This window comes from Papio anubis, chromosome X, assembly GCF_008728515.1.
Source record: "Papio anubis isolate 15944 chromosome X, Panubis1.0, whole genome shotgun sequence".
In the NCBI taxonomy this organism is placed as follows: domain Eukaryota; kingdom Metazoa; phylum Chordata; class Mammalia; order Primates; family Cercopithecidae; genus Papio; species Papio anubis.
In genome coordinates this window covers 43,923,303-43,949,925 of record NC_044996.1, presented here as the reverse complement: position 1 = coordinate 43,949,925, position 26,623 = coordinate 43,923,303, and the positions used below count along the sequence as shown (strand labels likewise).

General features: G+C 37.3%; 1 protein-coding gene across 7 annotated transcripts in view; it reads right to left on the bottom strand.

Moving 5' to 3' along the window:
• Positions 1–26,623, bottom strand: part of ACSL4 (acyl-CoA synthetase long chain family member 4) — an 83,625-nt gene that overhangs the window by 7,170 nt on the left and 49,832 nt on the right. For all 7 annotated transcript variants that reach the window (XM_031660972.1, XM_031660970.1, XM_031660968.1 and 4 more), the window contains 12 exons: positions 26,324–26,501; positions 24,867–24,976; positions 24,604–24,742; positions 21,867–22,017; positions 21,590–21,713; positions 17,739–17,810; positions 13,093–13,232; positions 12,212–12,384; positions 9,455–9,529; positions 6,920–7,111; positions 5,215–5,329; positions 3,076–3,233 (listed from right to left, as the gene is read on the bottom strand). In XM_031660972.1, the coding sequence (XP_031516832.1) occupies positions 3,076–3,233; positions 5,215–5,329; positions 6,920–7,111; positions 9,455–9,529; positions 12,212–12,384; positions 13,093–13,232; positions 17,739–17,810; positions 21,590–21,713; positions 21,867–22,017; positions 24,604–24,742; positions 24,867–24,976; positions 26,324–26,501 (1,627 nt within the window). The remainder of the gene's footprint in view (positions 1–3,075; positions 3,234–5,214; positions 5,330–6,919; positions 7,112–9,454; positions 9,530–12,211; positions 12,385–13,092; positions 13,233–17,738; positions 17,811–21,589; positions 21,714–21,866; positions 22,018–24,603; positions 24,743–24,866; positions 24,977–26,323; positions 26,502–26,623) is intronic.

Here is a 26,623-nt window from a genome sequence, read left to right as displayed (position 1 = left end):
AAAATTCTGATATTGGAAATTGGAAATTCAGTAGACAGAAGAGATGATAAAGTTGAGAGACTCTGCCAGAATATAAAACAAGAAGAGAAATAAAAAATTTTAAAAAGGATAATAAAATTAGAGGATGAAAGCTGGAAGTCCAACAGCCATATAAAAGTAGTCCCAGAAACAGACATACAGGGTGGGGGGAATTATGGGGAAAAAAGCAAATGAACAAACAAAAGATAAATTAACACTTCCCAGAACTGAAGGGCAGAGATCTCCATACTGAAAGGGCCCACCCCAAGTATGCGCAATGATAAATGATCAAAGACCCACACCAAGATATATCATTATGAACTATCAAAACACCAGAAATTAACATAATGACTCTGAAAGCTACGAGAGATAAAATAGATCACACACAAAGGAATGGGAATCAGGATGCAACACTGGAGTTGGAAGACAACAAAGCCAAGTCTGCAAAGTGTTCAGGAAAAATGATTTAGAATTTATCATTCTAAGCTATGCCAAGACACATCTCAAGGGTGAGGACAGAATAAAAACATATTCAGACATGCAAGCACAGTCTCAAGAATTTACCTCCCATGCACCTTTCTCAGGAAGCTGCTGAAGGATGTGCTCTACCCAAACTGGAGAGTAAACCAGGAAAAAGACAGATATGAGATCCAGGAAACAGGATCCAACATAGGAGAGAAGCAAAGGAAATTCCCAGGATGATAGTAAAGGGAAGCCTTGGGGAGCAAATAGTCTAAATTTCAGTACAAGGATAAAGGGCTCTAAGAAGTATGTCTCTGAAAACAAAAATACAGACACACTATCCTTTCCTGTATTAGGGAGAATTTTTACAATTTTATCAGAGTTTGGAGGAAGAGTTAAGAACAGGTATACAAAAAACTAATGAAGAGAGGAAATTTTAAGATCCAGGGAAACACAAAAAATTGTCCAAGAAAGGAAATACCATCATAAAACACTATGTAATTCAGCTGTGAATATTTTCATAGTCATAATGGAAACCTGGGGATAAAATGCGAATTGTACTATATATTGGAAAAGAAAAAGTGTGGTGGGGAAGGGGAGGAGAATGGTAATAAGAAAGCTAAATCATCTTCTATGGTTAGTGGTCCATAAAAGTCTACAACATCATAAATGAAAAATTCAAGAAGGAGCAATATAACCATTTTCTTTAGAAAAATGGAGACGAATGCCAGAAACTTTAAAAAAAACAACTAAAGTTGAAGACAGATGAGACTTGGGGAAAAGAGGGATACAATATGGGCTGCTTTTTGTTGCAAGTCCATAATACTGATATTTTTAAAACGATATATACTTGTTATATTGATAACATTGAAACTTAAAAAAAAAATGGAATCCCTTGTTGGGAAAAAGGGGGGAAAAAGCCTACTATTGAACTTGAGCATTAATTTTTAATCTCTTTAATTTTCCAATCAATGTTCCAATAAGCTTTGTCAGTCCTTTCTGCTAATGTTAAACTGCTGATTACTCTCTTTCCTGAAACTCTCTTAGCAGTGCTCTGCATGGGCATTGCTCTCCTGACATCTTGCCAATCATGCTTCCCACACACATCTCTTTCTTCATCCATTCCTTATATGCTGGTGTTATCCAGAGACCCATCTGCAGCCTCCTGTTCTCCCTTTACAATCTCGCCCAAGGTTGGCCCATCTTCTTTCATGGTTTCAATTATCCCTGAGTCTATAGTATAGTCCAGGCCTCTCCCAATAAAATTTGGACTATACACAACCGCCTGCTGGGCATTTTAACTTTGATTATCCAAAAGATGTTTCAAACTATGTGTGTCCCATACTGACCTCATCATCTTCTTGTATATGCTGGCTCTTCCTCTTGTATTTTCTAGCTCAACCAGTAGTAGTATTTACCTTGTCACTTCAGCTACAAATCTGGGGGCTATCCTAGACTCCTCTTTTCCTTTATCTACATTATCCAATTAATAATTAAAGTGTGCCAATTTTGCTTCATAAATGTTTCCTGATTCCCTGCTTCCGGCCCTCATTACTCACCACCCCCCAGTCTAGGTATCTCCTACAGTCTTCTTCAACTGGCCTTCTGCCTCAGTCCAGTCCCCCTCAAATTCATCTTCAGCACGGCCTCCAGAGTGACTGCATCTCTCCAAAATGCAAACCTGACCACACCACTAACCTAGTCAAACCTGCCAATGGCTCCTCACTGCCTACAGGATTACATCCAAATTTCTGAACACAGCATAGAAGGTACTACACAACTTGGCCTCTGCCAACCTCTACAGCCTTACCTCATACTTTGTACTGTACCAGTAACACCAGACACCTTGAAGTTCCCTGCACACATCATCCTTTTCATACCTATTTGCCTTTACTCATGTTGCTTCTTGGCCTAGAATGCCCAACCTAGTTAACTTCTAATTAACCCTTAAGAATAAGCTTAAGTGACATCTCTTTCATGTCCTCCCAAGTAGGTTAGGCACCCCCATCTGTGGTACCATGATTCTCTGTTCATCTCTCTATTGCTGTTAAGATTGTTGTCTCTCTCATGTGCCGCTCTCACCTGATAATGAACTACATGAGAGCAAGAAATGAGTCTTACTACTTTCTGTATTCCTAGTGTGTAACACAATTCCTGGCATATACTATATAAGCAGATTTTCTCCAATTGGTTATTAACGTACCATCTGAGACAGTCCATTTACAGAGCCAAAGTATACACACAAAGCATAATCATGGTTATAACACTACTAAACTTAGAGTTATTAATTTCTGCTTTACAGACACAAAGTAGATTTATATAACAGATCTACCCAAAGATGGACCATTCCAAACACAGGCTAGATGACCACTTTGGGAAAGATGTTGAAACATGCAATAAAGAACTAGATACGTTATTTTACCATACGACACTGAAGGATCCTTCCAACATGGAAATCCATTATACATATTTAAGAAACAGGTTTCTTAAAATCCTGTATTTTATTATTAAAGCGAACATCTTGAAGAGCCTAATGCAAAAGATATCATTAGATGACTTTTAGGGACTACACCAGTCTAGCAATTTCTTACTTACTGGCATTTGCAGCTTCTCGAATTTCTTTCAGTATTTCAGCTTCCATAGCAGGATTATTGCAGATATCAACCCAAGTTCCTTCTACCCCTTTCTGTTGTGCCAAGAGTGTCAACCTTTTCTGATTAGGAACCACAAAACTGATCACATAGGACTGGTCACTAAAAAAATAGACAATAAAATAGAAATGAAAGCATTGAGAAAAGTTATTCATAAATTAGTCAATGAAACAGTACAGTACAGATAAAGTTTCATTAGGAAACAATAAAACCCATAGTACCAGCATAAAGACAGACATATAGACCAATGGAATAGAGAAAATAGAAGTAAACTCTTGTATCTATGGAGAAATGATCTTCGACAAGGGTGTTAAGACCACTCAATGAGGAAAGGACAGTCTCGTCAACAAATGGTACTGGGAAAACTGGATATCCACATGCAATGAATGAAGGTGAACCTTTACCTTACAACATATACAAAAATTAGCTCAAAATGGATCAAAAATCTAAACATTGAAGAGCTATTAAGTTGGTGAAAAAGTAATTGATATTAATGGCAAAAACTGAAATTATTTTGCACCAATCTAATAAGACTATAAAACTGCTAGGAAAAAAAAAACACAAGAAACACTTTATGAGAATAGATTTGGCAATATTTCTTGGATGTGACACCAAAAGCAAAGGCAACAAAAGCAAAAACAGATAACTGGGACTGCATCAAAATTAAAAACTTGTGTGTATCAAAAGACTCAATCAGCAGAGTAAAAAGACAACCTATGGAATAGAAAAAAAGATTTGCAAATCATATATCTGATAAGGGGTTAATAAACAGAATATATAATTTCCATAATTCAATAACAAAAAACCAAACAGCTCAATTAAATAATGAACAAAGAACTTGAATAGACATTTCTCCAGAGATAATATATGAATGGCCAACAATCACAGGAAAAGGTGCTCAGTGGCACTAATCATTAGGAAAATGCAAATCAAAACCAAAACAAAATATCCCCTCACACCCATGAGGATGACTACTATATAAAACAAACAAGTGCTAATGAAGAAGTGGAGGAACTAGAATGTTTGTGTACTGTTGCAGGAATGTAAAAATGGTGCTGTTGCTATGGAAAACAGTATTGCTCTTCCTTAAAATTAAAAATAGAACTGTCATATGATCCAGCAATTCCACATCTAGGTATCTATCCACATAACTGAAAGCAGGATCTCAAAGAGATATTTGCATACCCATTTTCCTAGAAGCATTATTCACAACAGCCAAGAGGGGGTAGCAACCAAAATGTGCACTGACAATGAATATATAAACAAAATACATTAATGGATACAATGGAATATTGTTAAGCCTTTAAAATGAAGGAAATTCTGACATGTACTATAACATGGATAATCCTTGAGGACATTATACTAAGGGAATTAAGCCAATCACAAAAAGACAAAAACTGTATCATTCTACTTATGTGAGATTTCTAGAGAAGTCATATTCATAGAAACAGAAAGTAGAATGGTGGTTCCCAGGGGAAGGAGGGAGGAGGAATGGGAGTTGTTGTTTAATGGGTATAGAGTTTCCATTTTACAAGAAAAAAAGGTCTGGAGATTGGCTGCACGCCAATGTAAATATACACAACACTACTGAACTGTACATTTAGAAACTGTTAAGATGGTAAATCTTATGCTATATGCTTTTTACCACAATTACAATTTTTAAAAAAGAATAAAATCCATAAAAATAAGACATATCAACATATAAAGAAAATGGCTCAGTCTCAGGCTTTTGATTTAGAAAAACTTGGGTTCAAAATCCATCTCAACATGTAGTAGTTGTGTTACTTTTTTTGGGAAAATTACTTATGCTAAGTCTCAGTTGTCACGGATGTTAAACGAAATAACTTGTCGCATAGCTAAGTATTTAGCAAGATGCAGGTGTCCAAAAACATAGTTAACATGTCTCAGTTATCTCAAATGATCTTCGAGCTGTTGATTCAATAACTTTCATAAATGTACAATTCCCCAGATCTGATGAAAATTCTAAGAGGAGTCTATGTTACCCTTATGATAATACGTAATCACATTATTTTCTAAATATCTTTTGACTTATGAAACAAAAAATACAACTTTGGAAAGTTACCTTTTGGCAAAAGCACAGATGTTGTCAATAAGTGGACAATTCTTCAGTGCAGCTTCTACTTTCCCAAGAGATACATATTCTCCTGCTTGTAACTTCACTAGATCTTTCTTACGATCTGTAAGTCATAAAGAATGTTAAGTCAGCCATAGTTTGTTTTACTAAGGTATATGCAATTCTGACTGTCTTCTTTGAATATCATTGCCTTAATTGTTATTTACAAAACTACTTCTTCTAAAATTATTATTAGGTTGGTGCAAAAGTAACTGTGGTTTTTGCCATTACTTTTAAAATGGCAAAAACTGCATATATATAATGGTTGCCCATACACACCAGTTAAAAAGAAAATGCCTAGTTAAATAAGTATTGGCTAAAAGTTACACCTTATACCCAAAGCTTTAGCATCTTATTATAATCTTAAATATTATAATCAATTTAATAGAAGGAACTAGGACTTTGGAACATTCGATTTTAATGGTAACTCTGCCTGATACTAGCTAAGTGATCCTGGGCATGTCAGTTAACCTCCTAATCCTCAAGTTTTATCAGAATAATGATGCCTACCTCATACAGATATATCCCACAATGTCTGGCATATAGAACACATTTAACACATGTTAATTCTCCTTCTCCACTTTTGACATTATCTTGTTAAAATGACAGTTCTCTAAGAAAGTGCTAGTACAGGATGGCACAGCTTGAATAATCATTACATGGCCTTGGAACCTTCGTGTGAGTGCTGATTTGCCTACCCATAGCCTGGGAACCCAGTCTACAGAAATAACCTTTGATTCCAGTGCAATTAAAGAACAAGGGGAAAATAAGCTTATTGTTTCTCAACTGAACCATGGTTCCTAGGAATTTCCCCAGCAGATCAAATTTCTAGATGAAGAACCAATTTTCCCAGGAAATCTCTAACTATATTCAGGTCAGATATCGTAAGGTCCAGCAATGGATTGAAATCAGTCACTGGATATAGGTGAGGAAACTCTATGTCTTAAAAAAGACCTGACTGGGATCCTGCTGAGTGGTCCTCATCAGCAAGTTTTAACTTCTGCCTCATCCAAGTGAACAGCACATTCAGCCCATTTTGGAGTCATTTTTTGAACATAAAGGTCCACTTCAGTAAACTCAATAAGGACAATGCCAAAGTAACTGACATTCTCAGAACCGACTAGTGCTAAGAATTGATACTAATTTTCTAAGGTTCAGGCCTAGTTAGACCCATATAAATAGCCAACAGTAAAAAAAAAATATGAGCCCATGCTGCCCCATGGGTGGAGAGGTAAAGAATGAGGAAGGCCTAGCATAGAGTATGTTACAGGAAATAGTTATATAAAATCACATGTGGTTGACCAAGAAAGACCTCCTCTGAGCTCTTTTTGTTTTCTCATTACCAATTTGCTATTTCCCTGTCCATTCTCTCTACACTCAATGTTGCTGTGGCTAGTGCTGCTAGTACTTACACTAAGGTTCAGGCTCTGTTTAGAATTTTTACATCTATCAACTCATTTAATCTTAACAACAGCCCTATAAGGTTGGTATTGTCCCTGTTTTGCTGATGGAGAAGCTCATACATAAGTTAAATAACTTGTCCAGAGTTTGAACTAATGGAACCACCAACTTTATTAATGACTGATCAATACTACCTTTCATATATATTGAAGTTATAAAACTAAAGAAAACCATAAAAAGAAAACATTCTGACCTATAATCTGTAAACATCCATCGGGATGGAATTCTCCAATATCACCAGTGCAAAACCACCTTTGTCCATTTTCATCCACAGAATAATCCTCTGCTGTTTTCTCTTCATTTTTAAAATATCCCATGGAGATGTTCTGTCCACCAATTACGATTTCACCTCTGGGGTTTGGCTTGTCATTAATTGTATAACCGCCTGGAAATCATAAAAGTAAATTAGTTACTATTCTACAACAAATTTCATTAATTCTTAAAGCTTGTATGTTAGTATTTTTCTGCTGATCAAATTTTATACCACTTTATGAGAGAACATTAGTTTATATTTACTAAGATTTACATGAGGATACTGGGTGACTGTGATTTTAAAAACACCAAGAAAGGCTCAATGATAATCACTACCAACAATCACCCATCTCAAACCTTCCCATACCATAACATTTCACACTTAGAACACCATTAGAGCTTAGTGTTCATAGAGCTCTGTTAAGATAAAATCACCCCCAGGAAGAGTAACACTTGAAGCTGTTATACGTAAATTACTAACATACTGATATCAATGCATTTCAAATTTTTTCTAAGGAGGTTTTAACCAAAAAAAAAATGCAGTAAGTACCCAAAAATGGTAGCACCATAAAGTGAGAGGGAAAGGGGGGACTATGGGAAACAGTAAGAAAACTGTATTAATTTTACCTGCGGCCAGTCATGACTTTAAAAGTTCAAACACTAAACTAATTGACAATAACTACTAATATATTTTATCACTACTCATTACCTCTGTATTACTGAAGGAGGCTTACTTTAAGGAAAATATACAAAAATCTAAATTTGTAAACTAAGATATAGATTAGATTTTGTGTCATAAAAGGATTAAAATCAGGGTTCCTTTCAGCTGTTAGCTGCTCTGATAAAACTATTCAATATTTCAACATGATAAAACCCATTGTATGTAAAAAAAAAAAAAAAAAAAAAACTGAGATCATTCCTACAGTATAAAGCCAAAGAGACTTCATAGCAAGGAAAACTCCAAATACATGTTCAACAATGGACCTACTCCCCAAAACTGACATTAAGGCCCAGTACCAGGAAATCAGAATATAAAAATTATAGTAAAACTTGTCGAGGAGATTTTTGCCTTTAAACATTTCTGTGATTCCACTGCCTAACAAATAAAAACCTACCTAATAAAATAATTCTGATGTTGATGTCCAAAACACATACACACATACTATTTTCTTCAGATTTTCATGGTAAAATTGGAATGCCATTACCATGGAAGAAGGGAAGACTAAGTCTCAAGGTGTAAAACTCTGGCTTTTTAAAATGTGTTTTTAAAAAACAAATAGTCATTTGCTCATAGAGCACTGACAATAACACACATAAAAAAATGCTTTAGAAACTTAAAGTTTATGTTAGATAAAAACGCATTCATTTTCTTAGGGTTTGGACAACCTAAGGGTTACGTCCTACAAGGTAAATTGTACTTTAAATTTTCAGTCTGTGGTTCCATCCTAAGGTAAATATTCTCTTTTAAAATCTTAAGCATTTTAATTATTATTCCTTTATCTGACATGGCTAGGCTGTTAATTATTTGTTTTATTTAACAATCTACTTTATTGTAGTTACTGTGTATGTTTAGTATCTTTCATTAAGAAGACTGGTTGATATTTGCCTTCAGCTAATTTATAGAAAGGATGATCACCAATATCTCTAGGTTTCTTCTAAGTGGCTTGTCTCTGCAGGTACATATAAAAATTAAACTATACAAATAGGCCAGGCGCGGTGGCTCAAGCCTGTAATCCCAGCACTTTGGGAGGCCGAGACGGGCGGATCATGAGGTCAGGAGATCGAGACCATCCTGGCTAATACGGTGAAACCCCGTCTCTACTAAAAAATACAAAAAAAAAAACTAGCCGGGCGAAGTGGCGGGTGCCTGTAGTCCCAGCTACTCGGGAGGCTGAGGCAGGAGAATGGCGTGAACCCGAGAGGAGGAGCTTGCAGTGAGCTGAGATCCGGCCACTGCACTCCAGCCTGGGTGACAGAGCAAGACTCCGTCTCAAAAAAAAATAAAAATAAAAAATAAAAAATAAAAAATAAACTATACAAATAGCTGGACAGTTGAGTCTCAACTATGAAAACCTTTTCTGGGGTCAAGATCTAAGAAGTTGGTGTATGTTTGCAACCCATCATTCTATCCCCTAAAAATCTGGGGTTTCTTTCTCAGTCCAAACATTCTCACTAGTAAAGTCAAGTTTCAAGGATCCTCACCTTCTCTAAACCCAGAAAGCTCCAGTAAGAATTTTTTTTCTCTTTACCTTCAAGTATTGTCAAGCTCAGAATCATTAATCCTAGATTCTAGAGATTTCATTTTCCTCTTGGGAACCTAAAGATATCACTAAGGAAAAAGAACGCATGGGGACAGGCAATAGCAAACCAGCAGAGAATTATTTGCTTCCCCAGACTTTAACGAAATGAAAGTCATAAAGCTGACAGTAATTTTCAGCATATCTTGAATCACTAGAGCTTTTCATAAAATTCTTACCTTCCTGCCAGTCTTTTAGCTTAATTTCACAGCAAATAAGAGGGGCTCCAACTCTTCCAGTAGTATAGTCAGTTACTGTGAGGGAAAAAGTAACAGAGAGATTAACATACCACATTCCAGATTTGTACCAATGTACTGGGAATATTAGAGTTAGAGCCAGAGTCAGAAAAATGACAAAAGAAGGAGTGGAAAGTGTGATCATTTTTCAGTATTTCAACTCCATTTCAATAGTGCGATGGATTCCATTGTTGTTACATCATTTTTGCTTTTCATGGTTATATTTTATGTAATTAAGTACAAAGATCTGTTAAAGGAGGAGAGATGGCTCCACCGTTATCTACCTAAGATTGTCGTAACATAGATTTTAATCGGAATTCCTACTCTACCACTCACTGGCTGTGTAACATGGACAAGTAACTTAGCCTCTCTAAGCCTCCACTTCCTCATCTATGAGATGGAGATAGTAACAAAAGCTACTTCAAACAGGGATGTGCTGTGAGGATTAAATGAGATGATACATGGACAATGCTTAACACTTCTTGGCACAAGCTAATCTTTCAAAAGATGCTAGCTATTGTTATCAAACATCATCATGATGATGATATCCCTTTGCAATTTGTGATTACTGCTAGCAATAAACAAATATTTATGGACAGCCTATTATGTAAACAGCATTATATTAACTGTTGTGAAGAAAACACAGGAGAGATAAGAAGACCCTGCACTCAATGGCCTTAGGAATGAACTGGGAAGAAATGCATGTGAAACAATTCAGAGAACATTTAAATACTAAACTGCATGGCACTGAAGGTGAGCACAATAGCAGCTTAGAGACTCAAACAATCAGTGTAAAATGAAGTGGTTGGGAAAGACATTATTGAAAAGTGGGCATTAAAAGATGGTTGTGATCAATTAGCAAAAAGGACATTCCAAGAGAAGGGAAAAGAAAATACAGAGCAGTGAGACCAAGAATGCCTTCATGAGAAACAGTAAGAAGATTGGCTGGTCTGGAGAGAAGAGCCAGGCATGTTTATATGTGGGGAATAATGGAAAATGATGTTGGATAAGTACACTAGCGTCAGATTAAAGATGTCCTGGAAGCTAGGTAAAGAGGTGTTTAGATTTGATACATCAGATATCAAGCAGTGGGTGAGGTGGATGTATCTAATAGAAGGATACAGGATACATTAGAAGTGATGTAATGTAGGCAGACACAGCTGTTAAAAGGCTGTTAGGTCAGGCCAGGCGCAGTGGCTCATGCCTGTAATCCTAGTACTCTGGGAAGCTGAGGTGGGTGGATCACCTGAGGTCAGGAATTCGAGACCAGCCTGGCCAACATGGTGAAACCCCGCCTCTACTAAAAATACAAAACTTAGCTGGGTGTGGTGGCGCACGCCTGTAGTCCCAGCTACTCAGGAGGCTAAGGGAAGAGAATTGCTTGAACCTGGGAGGCGGAGGTTGCAGTGAGCTGAGATTGTGCCACTGCACTCCAGCCTGGGCGACAGAGCAAGACTCTGTCTCCAAAAAAAAAAAAAAAAAGGGTTTTAGGTCAGAGCAGAATGGAGCAATAAAATGTTAGACGACAAAGGTGGTATGGAGGGAAAGGAGAAACCTAATGAAGGAATGATCTGATGACATTTAAAGATATTTTAAAATAAGCAATCAGATGACTTCAAAACTGATACCTGGAATGACTTTAAGGATGGTGATACCACTCACACAAACAAATAATTTGTCAATAGAGAGACAGTTTAGAATAATGGCATTGATTTTGGACACAATGAGTTTAAAGTGAAAATAAGATTATCCAAAAATACAATTTCTATACCCCAGTGTTTCTCAACCTAAAGTGATTTTGCCCCCCAGGGGATATCTGGCAATGTTTGGGGATACGTTTCATTGTCACAGCTGGGGTGAGCCCATAAATATCTGCTTTGGCAACTAAATATCCTGCAATGCATACAAGAGTCCTCAACAACAAAGAATCATCGGATTCAAAATCTGAACATTGTCAAGGTTGGGAAAATTCGCTTTAGGCTGTTGAAAAATAACAAACAGGAAAGCAAAGAAGTCTGGACAGGAACACAGATTTAAGGGGGAGCATAAAAGTGATACTTCATTTTTAATAGTACGGTTCTCCAAAGAAGCGATCATTTATAGAAAGAAGACTAAAGGACCAGGGTGACAGGATTTTGAGGACTGACTGTGTGGCATAAATATTTATAAGGCGACCGGGCATGGTGGCTCACCGCCTGTAATCCCAGCACTTTGGGAGGCCGAGGCGGGAAGATCACCTGAGGTCAGGAGTTCAAGAGCAGCCTGATCAACATGGTGAAACCCCATCTAAAAATACAAAAATTAGCCGGGCGTGGTGGCACACGCCTGTAATCCCAGCTACTTGGGAGGCTGAGGCAGGAGAATCGTTTGAACCCGGAGGTGGAGGTTGCAGTGAGCCAAGATCATGCCTTTGCACTCCAGCCTGGGCCACAAGAGTGAAACTCCGACTCAAAAAAAAAAAAAAAAGTTATAAGGCTTAAAATTAAAGGGTCCACATGATACTTATAACTAAGAATTCATAAACTAAAACTACATTGATTTGCCATGAATCTGATATTAGTTAAGAGGTATTTTAAAGTTGCAATGAATCTGATATTAGTTAAGAGGTATTTTAAAGTTACCATGGTGTCCAAAGGTAATGCAAATATATTTTATTAGTAGCATCTGATACAGAATATTTACCACATTAATAATGCTTACCCTCAGTAACTGTCCCAGCACCACATGATTCTGTCAGTCCATAACCCTGGCCAATTGGGCAGCAGAAACAGACATTCATGAATCGGTGTGTCTGAGGAGATAGTGGGGCCCCTCCAGACAGCATCATGCGGACATTCCCTCCCAGCAGAGCCTTCACCTTTTTAAACAGTAACCTTGATAAACGGAGGATAAATGATTTTAATGTACGCATACATTATTCTTGGCAACGCACTAATTGATAAGCTCTGGGAAAGATTCCTCAACTGGTTGAACACCTCAATGTCAGAATCACGGTGAGAATGAGAGGTTAACAAGGCAACAACCAGTAACGCCTTGAGAAAATGCCAGAAAAAACTCTTTAAAAATGAAGAAAGATAATGTGCAGTATCGGGAAACTATGCTGACACAAGTAAATGATCACTTATGTTATCTCACTTCCAATAAAAAATGCTTCCCCATCCCCACTCCTCAGTATCACATTTAAAATAACGGTTATGTTCATACACTTACAACACTATTTTATGAATACAATAAATCAGAAACCTTCATGCAATGAAGGTCACTTTTTTAGTTAGAAATGACATTTTTTAAGCTCAAGTGTCTTGATTCAAAAGTCTATTTTAGTTTTTCTTCATGAGACTAAATTTTATAAATAAATCTTAAATACATACTCAATTATTAAAATCTGTTAAATTGCCAAGATCAGAGTCCTCTGCTTGCTGTATGAACAGTAAGACTTAGAATAAAAGAGAAATTCAACCTTATGATCATGGTGGTGATATTCAAATGAATTAAGTTTCCATATATTTATTCATCTTCTGGATTTAAAAGCATAAAAAAATTTAAAGGCTCAAACCACAGAGCCTATGAAATGTACTTACAGATTGCAAAGAGGTGCATCATATCCCTTTTTGATCTGTTCCAATTTGTAATCATATCCTATCTTGAACAGAGTTTTCTGAATATAATTCATCTCTTGGACTTTGCTCATAACATTCTTATAAATTCTATCCATGATTTCCTGAAAGTTAAACAAAATATTCAATAATCTGAAAAGAATGGAGACAGTCTTTAGTTGAAGATACCTTACTTGCAACATCTTGGGTAAAAGTCATTAGCATAATGGACATATTTGTTTCTTTAATTATATAATTAATTTCACTGACTACTTGTTCACTACTTCAGAAAGACTAAGGACAGCTATAGGGGTTTCTTTAGTTCTATACATTAAGTTAATCTAATTTTTTTTTTTTTTTTTTTTTTTTTTTGAGATGGAGTCTCACTCTGTTGCCCAGGCTGGAGTACAGTGGCAGGATCTCGGCTCACTGCAAGCTCCACCTCCTGGGTTCATGCCATTCTCCTGCCTCAGCCTCCCCAGTAGCTGGGACTACTGGCCCCCACCACCACACCCAGCTAAATTTTTTGTGTTTTTAGTAGAACAGGGTTTCACTGTGTTAGCCAGGCTGGTCTCGATTCCCTGACCCCGTGATCTGCCCGCCTTGGCCTCCCAAAGTGCTGGGATTACAGGCGTGAGCCACCGCGCCCGGCCAAGTTAATCTACATTTTTAAGAAATGTTAGCTCGAGTTTAGAGAATTTACTCAGCTGTCACCAAAAAAAAAAAAAAAAAAAAGAAATCTCTTTGTTACAATATATTCACTTATTGTCAAACAGTACCAAAATACCTATGTTGAATCTATTCATGATGCTTTTCTCTTTTTTTACTACAACTTTGTAATCTTCTTACAGCATGGCAGAAAGCATTAGTTTCTTAAAATCCTAAGTATCTATAGTTTAAGCATTTCTATTACATTTTAACAGAAGCAAAGAACATGATTCTTGCTCATACAAACTTGAAAAACTGGAGGTAGGACCAGGTTTAAGACATATTGACTCCAAGGTTAATACAAAACAAACAAAAAACCAAAGAGCCCAGACTACCACTAAATGATGTTATCTTGAAATTATTTAACACAAATTAACAAGAATTATTACATAAAGCACACCTGTTTATAAATACGTGTTTCCAAATACTTAAAATATCAATTATCAGTACAAATTAAGGTATGCTATAATGAATAACTTAATGGGCAGTTCTTTTAATATTAGAACAGAGCCACTCACAAATGAAGACAGCAGAACCATCCCTTAAAAAGGTTACCACAGGTCAGGCGCGGTGGCTCACGCCTGTAATCCCAGCACTTTGGGAGGCCCAGGCGGGTGAATCGTGAGGTCAGGAGTTCGAGACCAGCCTGGCCAAGATGGTGAAACCCCGTCTCTACTAAAAATACAAAAATTAGCCGGGCGCGGTGGCAGGCGCCTGTAATCCCAGCTACTCAGGAGGCTGAGGCAGGAGAATCGCTTGAACCTGGGAGGCGGAGGTTGCAGTGAGCCGATATCACACCACTGCACTCTAGCCTGGGTGATAGAGCAAGACTCTGTCTCAAAAAAAAAAAAAAAAAAAAAAAGTTACCATTACATAGCACTCAAGCATGGTACAATATTGTTTTCTCCATTTCCACAAGAGGAGTCACTACTATATAACTGAAATATTTCTCTACATCTGTGACAGAATCCCCAATCATTCCCTAGCAGGACTTGAACATCCTGTAACCATCCTTCTTAAAAAGCATATGAGATCTTTAAAAAGGGGGGTGGGGTGGGGGGAGGGGAGCGGGGGCAGGGGCTTGGGAATGAGACAGATGTGTGAGAACCATGTCTACTGTTCTTTCCAGCACTGGGTATTAATCATAGACTTAGGCAAGGCCTTGATGAGTAAGGAACATAACACAGTTGTAACATGTTGGCAGAGTTTATGGTTAGCACATTAAGTCACCCTTTATCTCAACCTAACATTACATGATGTTCAATGGAGCCACAGCTGATAAGTAGTGACTTATTCTGAATTCTCATTGTGAATGTTATAGTATTCAATCAATCTTTCATTCTGACCCAGGAAAGAAACAAACTCAAATAACAGACTCTACCAAAAATAATTCTCAATAAAAAGTGTATTTCTTTTAAATGGCCTATTTCTGGAGAAATAGGAGGAGCTAAAAAGGAAACCCGATAATATTTGATGAGGTGCCAATGGACTAGCAACATAGGAGACCATTTACTATCTCAAGGCCTCAAGAAATAAGAAAAGTGTCATTGGAACCTGGATGAGGACTCTAGCCACAGGAAAGACCTGGTTACAAACAATGGGAAGGAGACTAACCAACAGAGTCTCCTGACAACTGCTAAAATTTGCAGCCCAGCAGGAAAGGAGCAAAGGTAATAAGTGTGCAGACTCTCTCTCTTTCTGCCCTCTGATCTCTCATGAGGGCCTCCAATTGGCCAAACCCAACCAGAAGTCATAAGGCAAGGACGCACTGGTAATTCGTGCATAGAATGTAGCCCCTCAAGACACAAAGTAAAGCAGGGAAGAACAGACAACGGGCAGTTAGAGGATAAGCAGCCTATGTGTTAACTGTGCTTATCCTTCAGGCCCAAAATCGGGGATCACTTCTTTTTTATTATTATTTATTTATTTATTTTATTATACTTTAAGTTCTAGGGCACATGTGCACAATACGCAGGTTTGTTACATATGTATACATGTGCCATGTTGGTGTGCTGCACCCATTAACTAGTCACTTACATTAGGTATATCTCCTAATGCTATAGCTCCTCCATCCCTGCACCGCACAACAGGCCCCGGTGTGTGATGTTCCCCTTCCCGTGTCCAAGTGTTCTCATTGTTCAATTCCCACCTATGAGTGAGAACACGCAGTGTTTGGTTTTTTGTCCTTGCGATAGTTTGCTGAGAATGGTTTCCAGCTTCATCCATGTCCCTACAAAGGACACGAACTCATCCTTTTTTTATGGCTGCACAGTATTCCATGGTGTATATGTGCCACACTTTCTTAATCCAGTCTGTCACTGACGGACATTTGGGTTGGTTCCAAGTCTTTGCTATTGTGAATAGTGCCACAATAAACATTCGTGTGCATGTGTCTTTACACCAGTTAGAATAGTGATCATTAAAAAGTCAGGAAACAACAGGTACTGGAGAGGATGTGGAGAAACAGGAAGACTTTTACACTGTTGGTGGGACTGTAAACTAATTCAACCATTGCGGAAGACAGTGTGGCGATTCCTCAGGGATCTAGAACTAGAAATACCATTTGACCCAGCCATCCCATTACTGGAGATTACTTCTTTAACACCTCAGCCCTTACCTCTTCCTATGTTATCTGATAAGGTTTGCTACGGAATTCTGTATGCTAGATAATAAAGCCAATGTATTGTTTTCCAAAATGAAATAATAACAAGAACATACAACAGTCCTAAATAGACAGCCATAGTGGTTAAGAAGACTGGTAGACTGATACTCCACCAGTATCAGATTGGTGGAGTTCAAACATTGATGCCATCACCTATGAGCTGTGTGGCTTTGGGGCAACTTTCCTTCTTTGTAAGATAGGGGTAACAGGGCCCACCTTGCAGTCTTAGAATTAAGTGAGATCATTTATCTAAGGCATTTCGCACAGTGCCTACCTAGCACATAGGAAGCACTGCACTAGCTATTATTAGCAACTTTATATTATGGTTTTAGTCCGAAGCCTCTTCTTTCTGTTTGAAAACTTTATGAATTATACAGAACCTCTAAATAAAAAGACAAAGTCTTCTCTGACCTATTCTACTTCTTTGTTATTTGGTAATTTTGCTATTAGAAGCTAAAACGACCATAAAGTATCTTCCATCTATAATTCTCAGAAAAATCTGGACTGAATACTTTCTTATCTAATCTCAGACTTTCCATATACCATAGTAATTCTGTGAAAGATACTGGGATAAGATTTCAAGTCTGATCATAATATAAGCAGTAGCGACACACAGTCTTTCTGGAATTTCTGAAGCATAAAAAAGCTAGAAGATACTTGATTACACAAATCTGAAACATGGTGTTAAATGTTTCAAAATTCATCATTACAAGGCTATAAAATGTAACATCTTGTTGTTTTTTGTTTTTAAGGCAGTATTTCACATGAGGATTCTGAATATATAGAATTAAACATTTTTCCTTTGGGAGCTCTCTCCAATTTTCAGTTTACTTAATCACCGTAAGAGGGTTGGGAGGGCTTAGATCCTCGACCTTGTATATGATTCTTCAGCTCCCTAGGATGGCTTAAAGTTTCCTCATTTTTTAAATTAAGAGATTAAACAAGATGGTCTTTAGAGTATGTTCTATCTTAAAATGGTCTGACCAATTCTCACAGTAGGTAATCTGAACTAGGTCATTTTCATCACCTAATTTTCATGTATCAGCAAACTCAAACAGGCATACATTTCAAAAGCTTGCCATTTTGTCTTCCCCAGTACGGTACCTAAGATTTTAATGAACATATTTGCTATGATTTCAACAAGGTAAAATTATTTTAAAATGTAGACATATCTAAGAGTATTACTTTTTAAAAGGTCCAAGTACGAGCAATAAATTAAATAAACGATCCTCTTATGCTCATATTCATATTCTGTACTCACCGGAACAGCAGCCATAAGTGTGGGCTTCAGTACAGTACAGTCTCCTTTGCTTCCTTTTTTAATTTTGCTGGACTACATTAAAGAAAAAGTAAATATGATCAGGAAAACCAACCTTAACAAAACATGTTGTAATTCAAGTATCAATAACAAATATAGAAGTTACACATGGAATTTGAGCTGTTATTGCTCTGTGATTATCTGTTAACAACTATCATAACCTACAAGTCTCAAGTGTAAGTACTTTAGTGCTACAGATAACTGCTTCTAGCACATTTCACCTTCCTTAGAGGAGAAACCTTGATCCAGGATAAGAAGAGAATGGGATATTTTGATGAATCAAACATTCTTATTAATAACACACTATCAAATACAGCACAGACTACTACTACATTTTCAAAAAAAAATTGATTAAGACAGATATAACACTAAAACAAACTTGAAGGTGATTTTAACTTTCTTTGATTAACCAATAGGCAAAGCCACATCTTAAAGACACGACTATATGGCCGGGCGTGGTGGCTCAAGCCTATAATCCCAGCACTTTGGGAGGCCGAGACGGGCGGATCACAAGGTCAGGAGATCGAGACCATCCTGGCTAACACGGTGAAACCCCGTCTCTACTAAAAAATACAAAAAAAACTAGCCAGGTGAGGTGGCGGGCGCCTGTAGTCCCAGCTACTCAGGAGGCTGAGGCAAGAGAATGGCGTAAACCCGGGAGGCAGAGCTTGCAGTGAGCTGAGATCTGGCCACTGCACTCCAGCCTGGGCGACAGAGCGAGACTCCATCTCAAAAAAAAAAAAAGGAAAACTACTATGAACATCAATTAACATCATACTGAAACTCTAATTTGGTAATACCCTAGTTGGTAAGATACAGAGAACACTGCCAGGGACAAAGTAGAGATACACATATATATACATAAATGTGCACATATTCTCTTTTTATCTTTCTTTCTTATACACATAAATACAATTTGGTATTTCAAATGTTAGATCAGTTGGTAGAAAAGTTGATAAAGTAACCCACTGAAAAAGCAAGATAAAAATAAAAATCTGCTATAACACAGTTCATTAGCCTGCAAGTTTAGGTGTTTGTCACACGTTAGCCATTGCTAATACAGGAAAGAAGAAAACCAGCTGTTAAGCAGTGTGATCCATAAGAACTACCAGCTTGGCCATATAGAGGATGGTTCTCCTGATAGAACTAAGTTGCCTTTCTCCTACTTTTCTTTAATATGGATAAAGGAGATAAAATAACTTGTTTTACGTGTGTGCAAGGATGTGCAAATTTGCAAGTGGAAACCTACACAGAAACCAGGTACACCACACACAGGAGGGCTGCTCTGCAGAGACAAAATGGGCTCTCATGTCCTTCAGGTCAGAGTTGCCCTCTGCATGCTACTGACCAGTTCTTGCTACAGAGAGCAGTTCTAGGATAGCAGAAGCCACAAGAAGTCCTTCTTTGTTTTTTTTACTTAGTAATTTTATCAGTTATTTCGTCTTCTTGTGATCATAGTAATCCTGGTTATGACAATATTGCTATCATCAGTTGGCTCCAAATGTGGTGCTTCTAGTCTCCTGCGTCCTTCTGATTTCCTATGTGAGGGAAGTTCCTGTGTTTTAGATTCCTAAAGATTGAGAGTCTTTACAATAGTTCATTTAAAAAGTAGGTGTGAATTTTACTGAACAGGCTTCTAATGTACTAGCTTAGCCTAAGAGACAGCAAGAATTAAGTCAGACCAGCAACAGACTCCAACTGTCCCTCCTTTCCCACACTGAGGCTATTGTTCTCAGAAAGGCAGTGAAAAATCAAAGAGTGGCTAGTCCCGGCTTCCAAATTCACAAAGGGAAAAAAAATTATACTCGAAGTTTACTGAAATGTTTTCTACATTTTGATAATGTCTCTGAGCATAAGAAAAACCCATGACAATAAAACATAATCATCAGAGATTTTACTAAATTTTTTTTAGAGTTTAAGCCTCAATCTTATTGATAGGTCTACTTTGATTTTACTAGGTCAAGTTCTGTTTATCAACTGGATAGTGTATTTATTCATTCCATTACTATTCTAGCAGATTTTAAGTGTGAATTTATAGCTGAGTGGTATAGTCAAACACAGCAGCACCCTGTCATACAAAGATTGTGTTTCTTAAAGTAAAAACCTAGGAGTTGTTTGGAACAGAATGCTTTCTCACAGAAAAAGCCACTTTAAAAGGAGGCTGGATTCTTCTTTCAAAGAGAATCCAATGTGGTAATGACTAGGAGGGGACACAAGGGACATTCACGGGTATTGAAAATGTTCTGTTTTCCTAATCTAGATGGTGATGATCACAGAGGTCTATATGTATATATACTTATTAAATCTAATCAAGCAGTACACTTAATATTTGTGCACTTTGAGTCATACATAAAAAAAAAAACACACAAAAAAAGGTGACTAGAATCTCAAGTTCAAAAAAAAAAACTATTTAACATTTTTTGTTTTAATAGTATACAACCTATCTAGCCTTTCCCTAAAATGGTATTTCTACAAATAAAGTATTACAATTTCTAACTGTGAACACCAAGGACATATCTTACCAACTCCATGCTCCATGGAGACTCAAACAAAAGGCAGCATTGCCGGGGGTGGGGGGGCGGGGCGTCTGAAAAACAACAGCTGGGCCCCCAGTGTTGAAGGAGCAGAGCCACATATAGACAAGTCATTCCTACCTATCTATACTCGCTTTATCTTTCAGCATCCAGAACCCCACAGCTTCTTTAGTGGCTTTTTTTTTCCCCCTATGCCTGGTTGAAGCTTTTCTACAGCAACTATTCCAAAGAAGACATAAAACAGAACTGTGGACAATAGTATTAGGTGTGTAATTTCAAATGGGTATAACATATATGAGTTAGCCCCACCCATTGTTGGGATTTCTGCTATGAACCACAGGAAGAAGGAAGAATCCTAACTTAGTATGGTGAGCTGAGACTACCTTTGGAGATGCCTCGGCCCTTACCAATAGAACTTTCTGTGATGATAAAAATATTCTTTATCTTTGCTGCCTAATATGGTAGCCATTGGTCACACCTAGCTATTGAGCACTTGAAATATGGCTAAAGCAAATGAATTTTTTTTTTTCAATTTTACTTAATTTTTATTTAAATATCTGCCTAGTGGCTACTGTATCAGACAGCACTGCTCCAGAAAAATCTCAGAAAAACTGGGCCAAAACCCTAACATATGTCCTCCCAGAAAACCCACCAATGCTCCTGGGTAGTGTGTCAAAAAGGCTCACTGTATTTATATTCTCTATCATAGTTCTCAAGAGTAAAAATCTAGTAGAGAAAGATAAAAATAGTTATTCATTCTGAAATAATTGTAAGGCTGGGCGCAGTGGCTCACACCTGTAATCCCAGCACTTTGGGAGGCTGAGACGGGCGGATCACTGGAGGTCAGGAGTTCGAGACTAGCCTGGTCAACATGGTGAAACCCCATCTCTACTAAAAATACAAAAACATAGCAGGGCGTGGTGGTGGGCGCCTGTAGTCCCAGCTACTCCGGAGGCTGAGGCAGGAGAATCGCTTGAACCCGAGAGACAAAGGTTGCAGTGAGCCAAGATCATACCATTGCACTCCAGTCTAGGCGACAGAGCAAAAGAAAAGAAAAAAGAAATAATTTAAAAATATATAGCTAAAGCAATGCTAACACATCCACAGGGTAATTTCCTATAGCTACATATTGTTCATGGAAGCTATTTTGATGTCAAGGAGAAAGCTTTAGCTGAATTAAAATATCTCGTGTCCTAGTATTATGTTCTCAGCCAAACTATGCAGCATCATATAATCATGCCAATATGAAAAGTTTGTCACCTGGTCAGAGAGTGTAAGTGGAGAAGAATATCCAATCCTGCAGCCATAGGTAAAGCAAGATATCTCTGCTGTCAGTTCTAGCACATGAGCCAAAGGCAAGTAGCCAATATATGTGTCCTTTGGTCTAAAACAAAATAAGAGAAATATTTTAACCATTCTTGAAAAGGCATTTGAAGTTAGAAATACCAAGAACTTTATCATTTTAATATAGATTGAGTTTAGAGAATGCTGAACATGAACTCTGATTTCTAAGAAGAAAGTTAAAGAACTATCTTACCCCAGTCCAGGTATTCTTTCACATTGGCCTGTCATTCCAGCTATCAAATTGCTATGATGCATCATCACTCCCTTAGGTCGGCCAGTAGAACCACTAGTATACATAACAATGGCCATGTCTGAAGGCGTTGGTCTACTTGGAGGAATGCCCACTAAATGAATGAATGAAAAACACCACATTTACTTCAGTTCAAAAGTTAAATTACTAAACAATAATACGATATTTAGATTTTGCATAATGATAAACTATCAATAGACAGCATTTGCTTTAAATCATCAAAATGAGCTGGGTGAGGTGGCTCATGCCTGTAATCCTAGTACTTTGAGAGGCCAAGGTAGGAGGATGGACCCCTTGAGCCCTGGATTTCGAGACCAGCCTGGTCAACATAGCAAGACTCTGTCTCTACAAAAACTAAAAAAGTTAGCTGGATGCAGTGGCATGCACCTGCAGTCCTTGCTACTCAAGAGGATGAGGCAAGAGGACTGGGTGAGCCTAGCAGGTTGAGGATATAGTGATCTATGGTCATACCACTGTGCTCCAGCCTGGGCTAGAAAACAAAAATGTTTATCAAATTCTGGTTACAGTGAGCATTTTGGACTCAATTTGGCCCATTTTCTGGATGTTTAACCTAATCCCTGTCTGTGCTTTGCCTCTCCACAGTGTTGTACACAGAGCAATGTCGTAGAAAGATTTCTGGGACTTTGGAGTATCAGGAGGACAGAGTATTGTGTATAAACTTCTTAGGCCTCAGTTTCTCATCTCTAAAATAAGACAGTTGGACAGATTGTGGTTACTAACCACTAGTGGGTATCAGAATCACCTGCAGAACTTAAATAAAATACTATTTCTGAACCCCCTTTCTGAAAATTCAGATTCAATATGTCTGGGATAGAACGAAGCTCCACAAGTGATTCTCATATATGCCCCTGATTGAAAACCACTGGATCTGATCTTTAAGGTGATTCCAATGCTAAAATTCGAAGGTGATAAGTTTTAAACAGCACCCTGGAGCTTCCACTTTCAAGACAGTGTATAGTGCTAACCTAGTAACCACTTTTCCTTCCAAGAATATACCAAAGTGGCTAAGAAGCCACAGATATATCATCAGAATTAAATACAAGTTTAACAGGGTTATCAGATTTTAAAATCTTTACACAAATTATTTACATTTTTATACACATTAAAATAAAATTATTTTAAAACAGTGAGCTATACCACTGAAACAAAGATAGTTACACTTAAACTGGCTAATTTTAATGCTTTTTAAAGATACAGTCATAGTTTATAAACCAAGCAAATAAGGACTGCATATTTCCTCTGATGATTAACCAAAGCAACAGCAGTAGCTAAATTCTTAATCTAAGCACATAATGTGATACTTTGCTTCTGCCCACTTTTAAGTAAATATGCAAAAAAGTGGCATCATAATAACTGTCTGTACCACAAAAACATATGTATCCTATCTATTGCAGAGATGAGTAGAACTAAGCGGGATATGTGGCCTATTACATTATTGCTCACACAAAATTATGAAGACTGCTGACCCCTTAGTTTGCTACCAACACCCTTTGGTGAATCAGCAGAACTGCAACTGATCCCTACCAATCAGGACTTTTCAGTCAAGTTTATCCCAGTCTTACAGGGTCAACCTGGTGTAGAGAAATAATTCTCTATGGGTCTCATGTTCCACACATCTTGCAAGCAGAGACATTGACTTTGTTCCAGACTATCTTTACAAGGATATTTGCAAAGAGATAGTGTCTCTCCCCAGAGCAAACAGCAGGCATGCTTACTGTCCAGTACAATAAGATAATAAGATATTCAGGCTCTTTAAGCTCAGAGTTCCTCTCTTATGACACAAATGTTGATATGATACTCTGGCTACTGCTATTGTTGTGAGTAAAAAACTGTCCCTCATCTCAGACCCAAAAGTCTATGGCCCTAAGAAGTTTTGCAGGCTCATCTGTTTGCCAGCAAGCAGGGTAAAACCTCAGACTCTCTGCCATTCTGGACACATGGCAGAAAGCTATAATCCATACCTGTTATTATAAACGCATGTTCATTCTCTAACAGTAAAATGTTCAGAAGCTGAGTAGTGGTTCGACCAACATTTTCTCCTGCAAAAATGTATCCTTTCCTCATTATAGTATGGTATTATGACCATCGCATTAAACATGATAAGAAAACTCTTCAAATGGAGTATTAATTTCCTCAACTCTCTGCCCTGATGGCCAACTGACATTTTGCTACAAGGTACACTTACTTGCTTTAAATGAAATACCAACTACCACTTCAGTGGTAAAATACATCCAAGCATTAATCTTGGTAAACAGTTTTGCATCCTCTGAAACATCCTTAAGATAACTAGCATTAAGCATTTATTTCAGAAAGTTTACTGAATGGAAGGCCTGAAATATTTTTCTTTTATGAGGCCCAAATTGGAAGGTTATAGTGGGTTATTTAAAAAATGAAGAAACATTTGGCAGCAACTGCCATAAAGTCTGAACCACTGATTACATCTCAACCATTTAGTGAAATTTACTAACTTACTTTTTTTGAGGAGAAATGGAGGGAAAATCTTAATCATATATGGTCTTGATGGTTTTTAAAGAGTTTTAAACTTTTTTTTTGCAGTCAAAGAACTTTTGTGGATTTACTCATATCACTTGTTTCCCTAACCTACCGAAATAACTAACCTGGAATAGGTAAATAAAATTGTTTCTACTGCTGTACTTACAGTTTTCTGGGTTGGATCCCAACTCTTCTACTGATTGCATGCTGTGAATCTCAAAACCTTCCGGGTACTCTGCTTTATTGATAGTCTTATTGTCCACATAAATGATATGTTTTACACAACTGATATCTAACAATGCAGTCTGTTAGGCAGAAAGAAAAAAACCAGCTATTAAATTTGAGCCTGCAACAAAAATCCACTTACTGAATATTTTTCTGTCCTGCCAGACAATGCAACCATGAATTAAAAGAAAATTTCATATTTACCTTAAGTTTACTTTCCAGAAGTTCAACACTGGTAATCAGATAGGAAGCCTCAGATTCATTTAGCCCATGAACTACTGCTTCTTTGCCAAGTGTGGCATATAAAGTCACAACTACATAATAAAAATAAACAGAAATATTAAGTAATAAACATCTATTAGAAATGGATATTATTGAAGTCAGTCTTTAATAATAGGTACACTTAGAGACACAAAGACATTGTGTATTTTAATTTGATTTCATAGTCTCTGTCACCATCCTTCAACCTTGCTTCAAACTCCCTCGGAGCCCAAAGTTTTCCTTACAAATTCCCAGAACTCTCACTTCCTAAACCTGAAGAAACCCAGAAACACTCGCACTGCCACAGCTGATCAAAAATCTGTCAATTAAGATGCTCAAGGCCAATTGGTACTGGCTGAACTCTTAATTCAGGTCAGACTGGCCCAGCTAGAGCTTCCTCTTGATACACACTTTCATTGGCCATAGCCTCCAAAGAATGGATAAGTCCTTGAAAATCTTGAGGATCTTAAGTCATAAGATCAGCCACAGATAATGTCCTTACTCCTTCTAAGAAGCTGCTTTAGTGAGTCCAATGTCCAATGTGATTGGTGACCTCCACACCTTAATTAGAGAGATCAAGGAGATCTACTCCTTAGGAGCCACCAGAGATAACATAAACTTAAACCAAGATCAGTTGGAATCAAAGGGCATTTGCTAAACTTAGAAAGAACTGAAAATTCAGCTCTAGATTAGTAACTAGAAACAACGTGGTTAAAAATAGCCACTTTTCACAAGCTGTTGATCGTTGAAAGTGGGTAATGGGTACATAGGGGATCATTTTCATATTATCTATTTTTTGTTTGAAATTTAAGTTCTTCAATCCTACCCTACAGTGTTATATTTCATTCAACAAACAATGGAGTACTTAGTATGGAACAATACATTATTTACTTCTTAAACAGTGGCAACAACAAACGCTTGAGTATTAGAAACATACTCAATTTTACTTTCTAACATAGCTAATGCCAATTCCAGTTGTCACATGCATATTTCACATGTAAAATGGAGTAAGTCAAATAAGAAGTCTCAAAGTGTAGCAATGAACTTGAATTATCCTAAGAAATGGTTTTTTGTTCTTTTAATCATTACTCTTTGTATATCATCCCTGAAAAATACCCCCAAACTCCAACTCTTTCAGGTACAATTCATTTCCAATTGGAAAATAAAAGTGTAAATCATATCCCTTAAAGCTGCCAATTCCCATATTAGTTCTTACAAGTTATATTTAACAGCAGCTATCAGATATCTTTTAGCCGCAATATTACAAAATGTATTGTGGATGTAATTTCTGTGTAAAATGGCTAAACAACACCTACTCTGAAAACAGAAGCATCTCAAAACAATTTTCACATGCAAGCAAAGACTCTTCTCTCCCCGCTCCAAAAACACAAGGCACTTACGAGGAAAGTTATACTTAAAGCAGGTCTGTGCTGCAATCATCCACTCGGCCCTGGTCTCACAGAAGATGGCAATGGTGTTCTTTGGTTTTAGTCCCAGTGCAGTGAGTCCACTACCAAAGTTATTCACTCTGCAGTTCACTTCAAGGTAGTTCATCCATTTATAATTCCCAAGAATTAACTGTTAAAGTGATACATTCCCTAATATTAGTATATTCAAACAAGCAATTAAAATACTATCCAAAGCATAAAACTCTAAAAATGCTCTTAAGTGAACATAAAGAAGCTACGAACGGCTTCTGA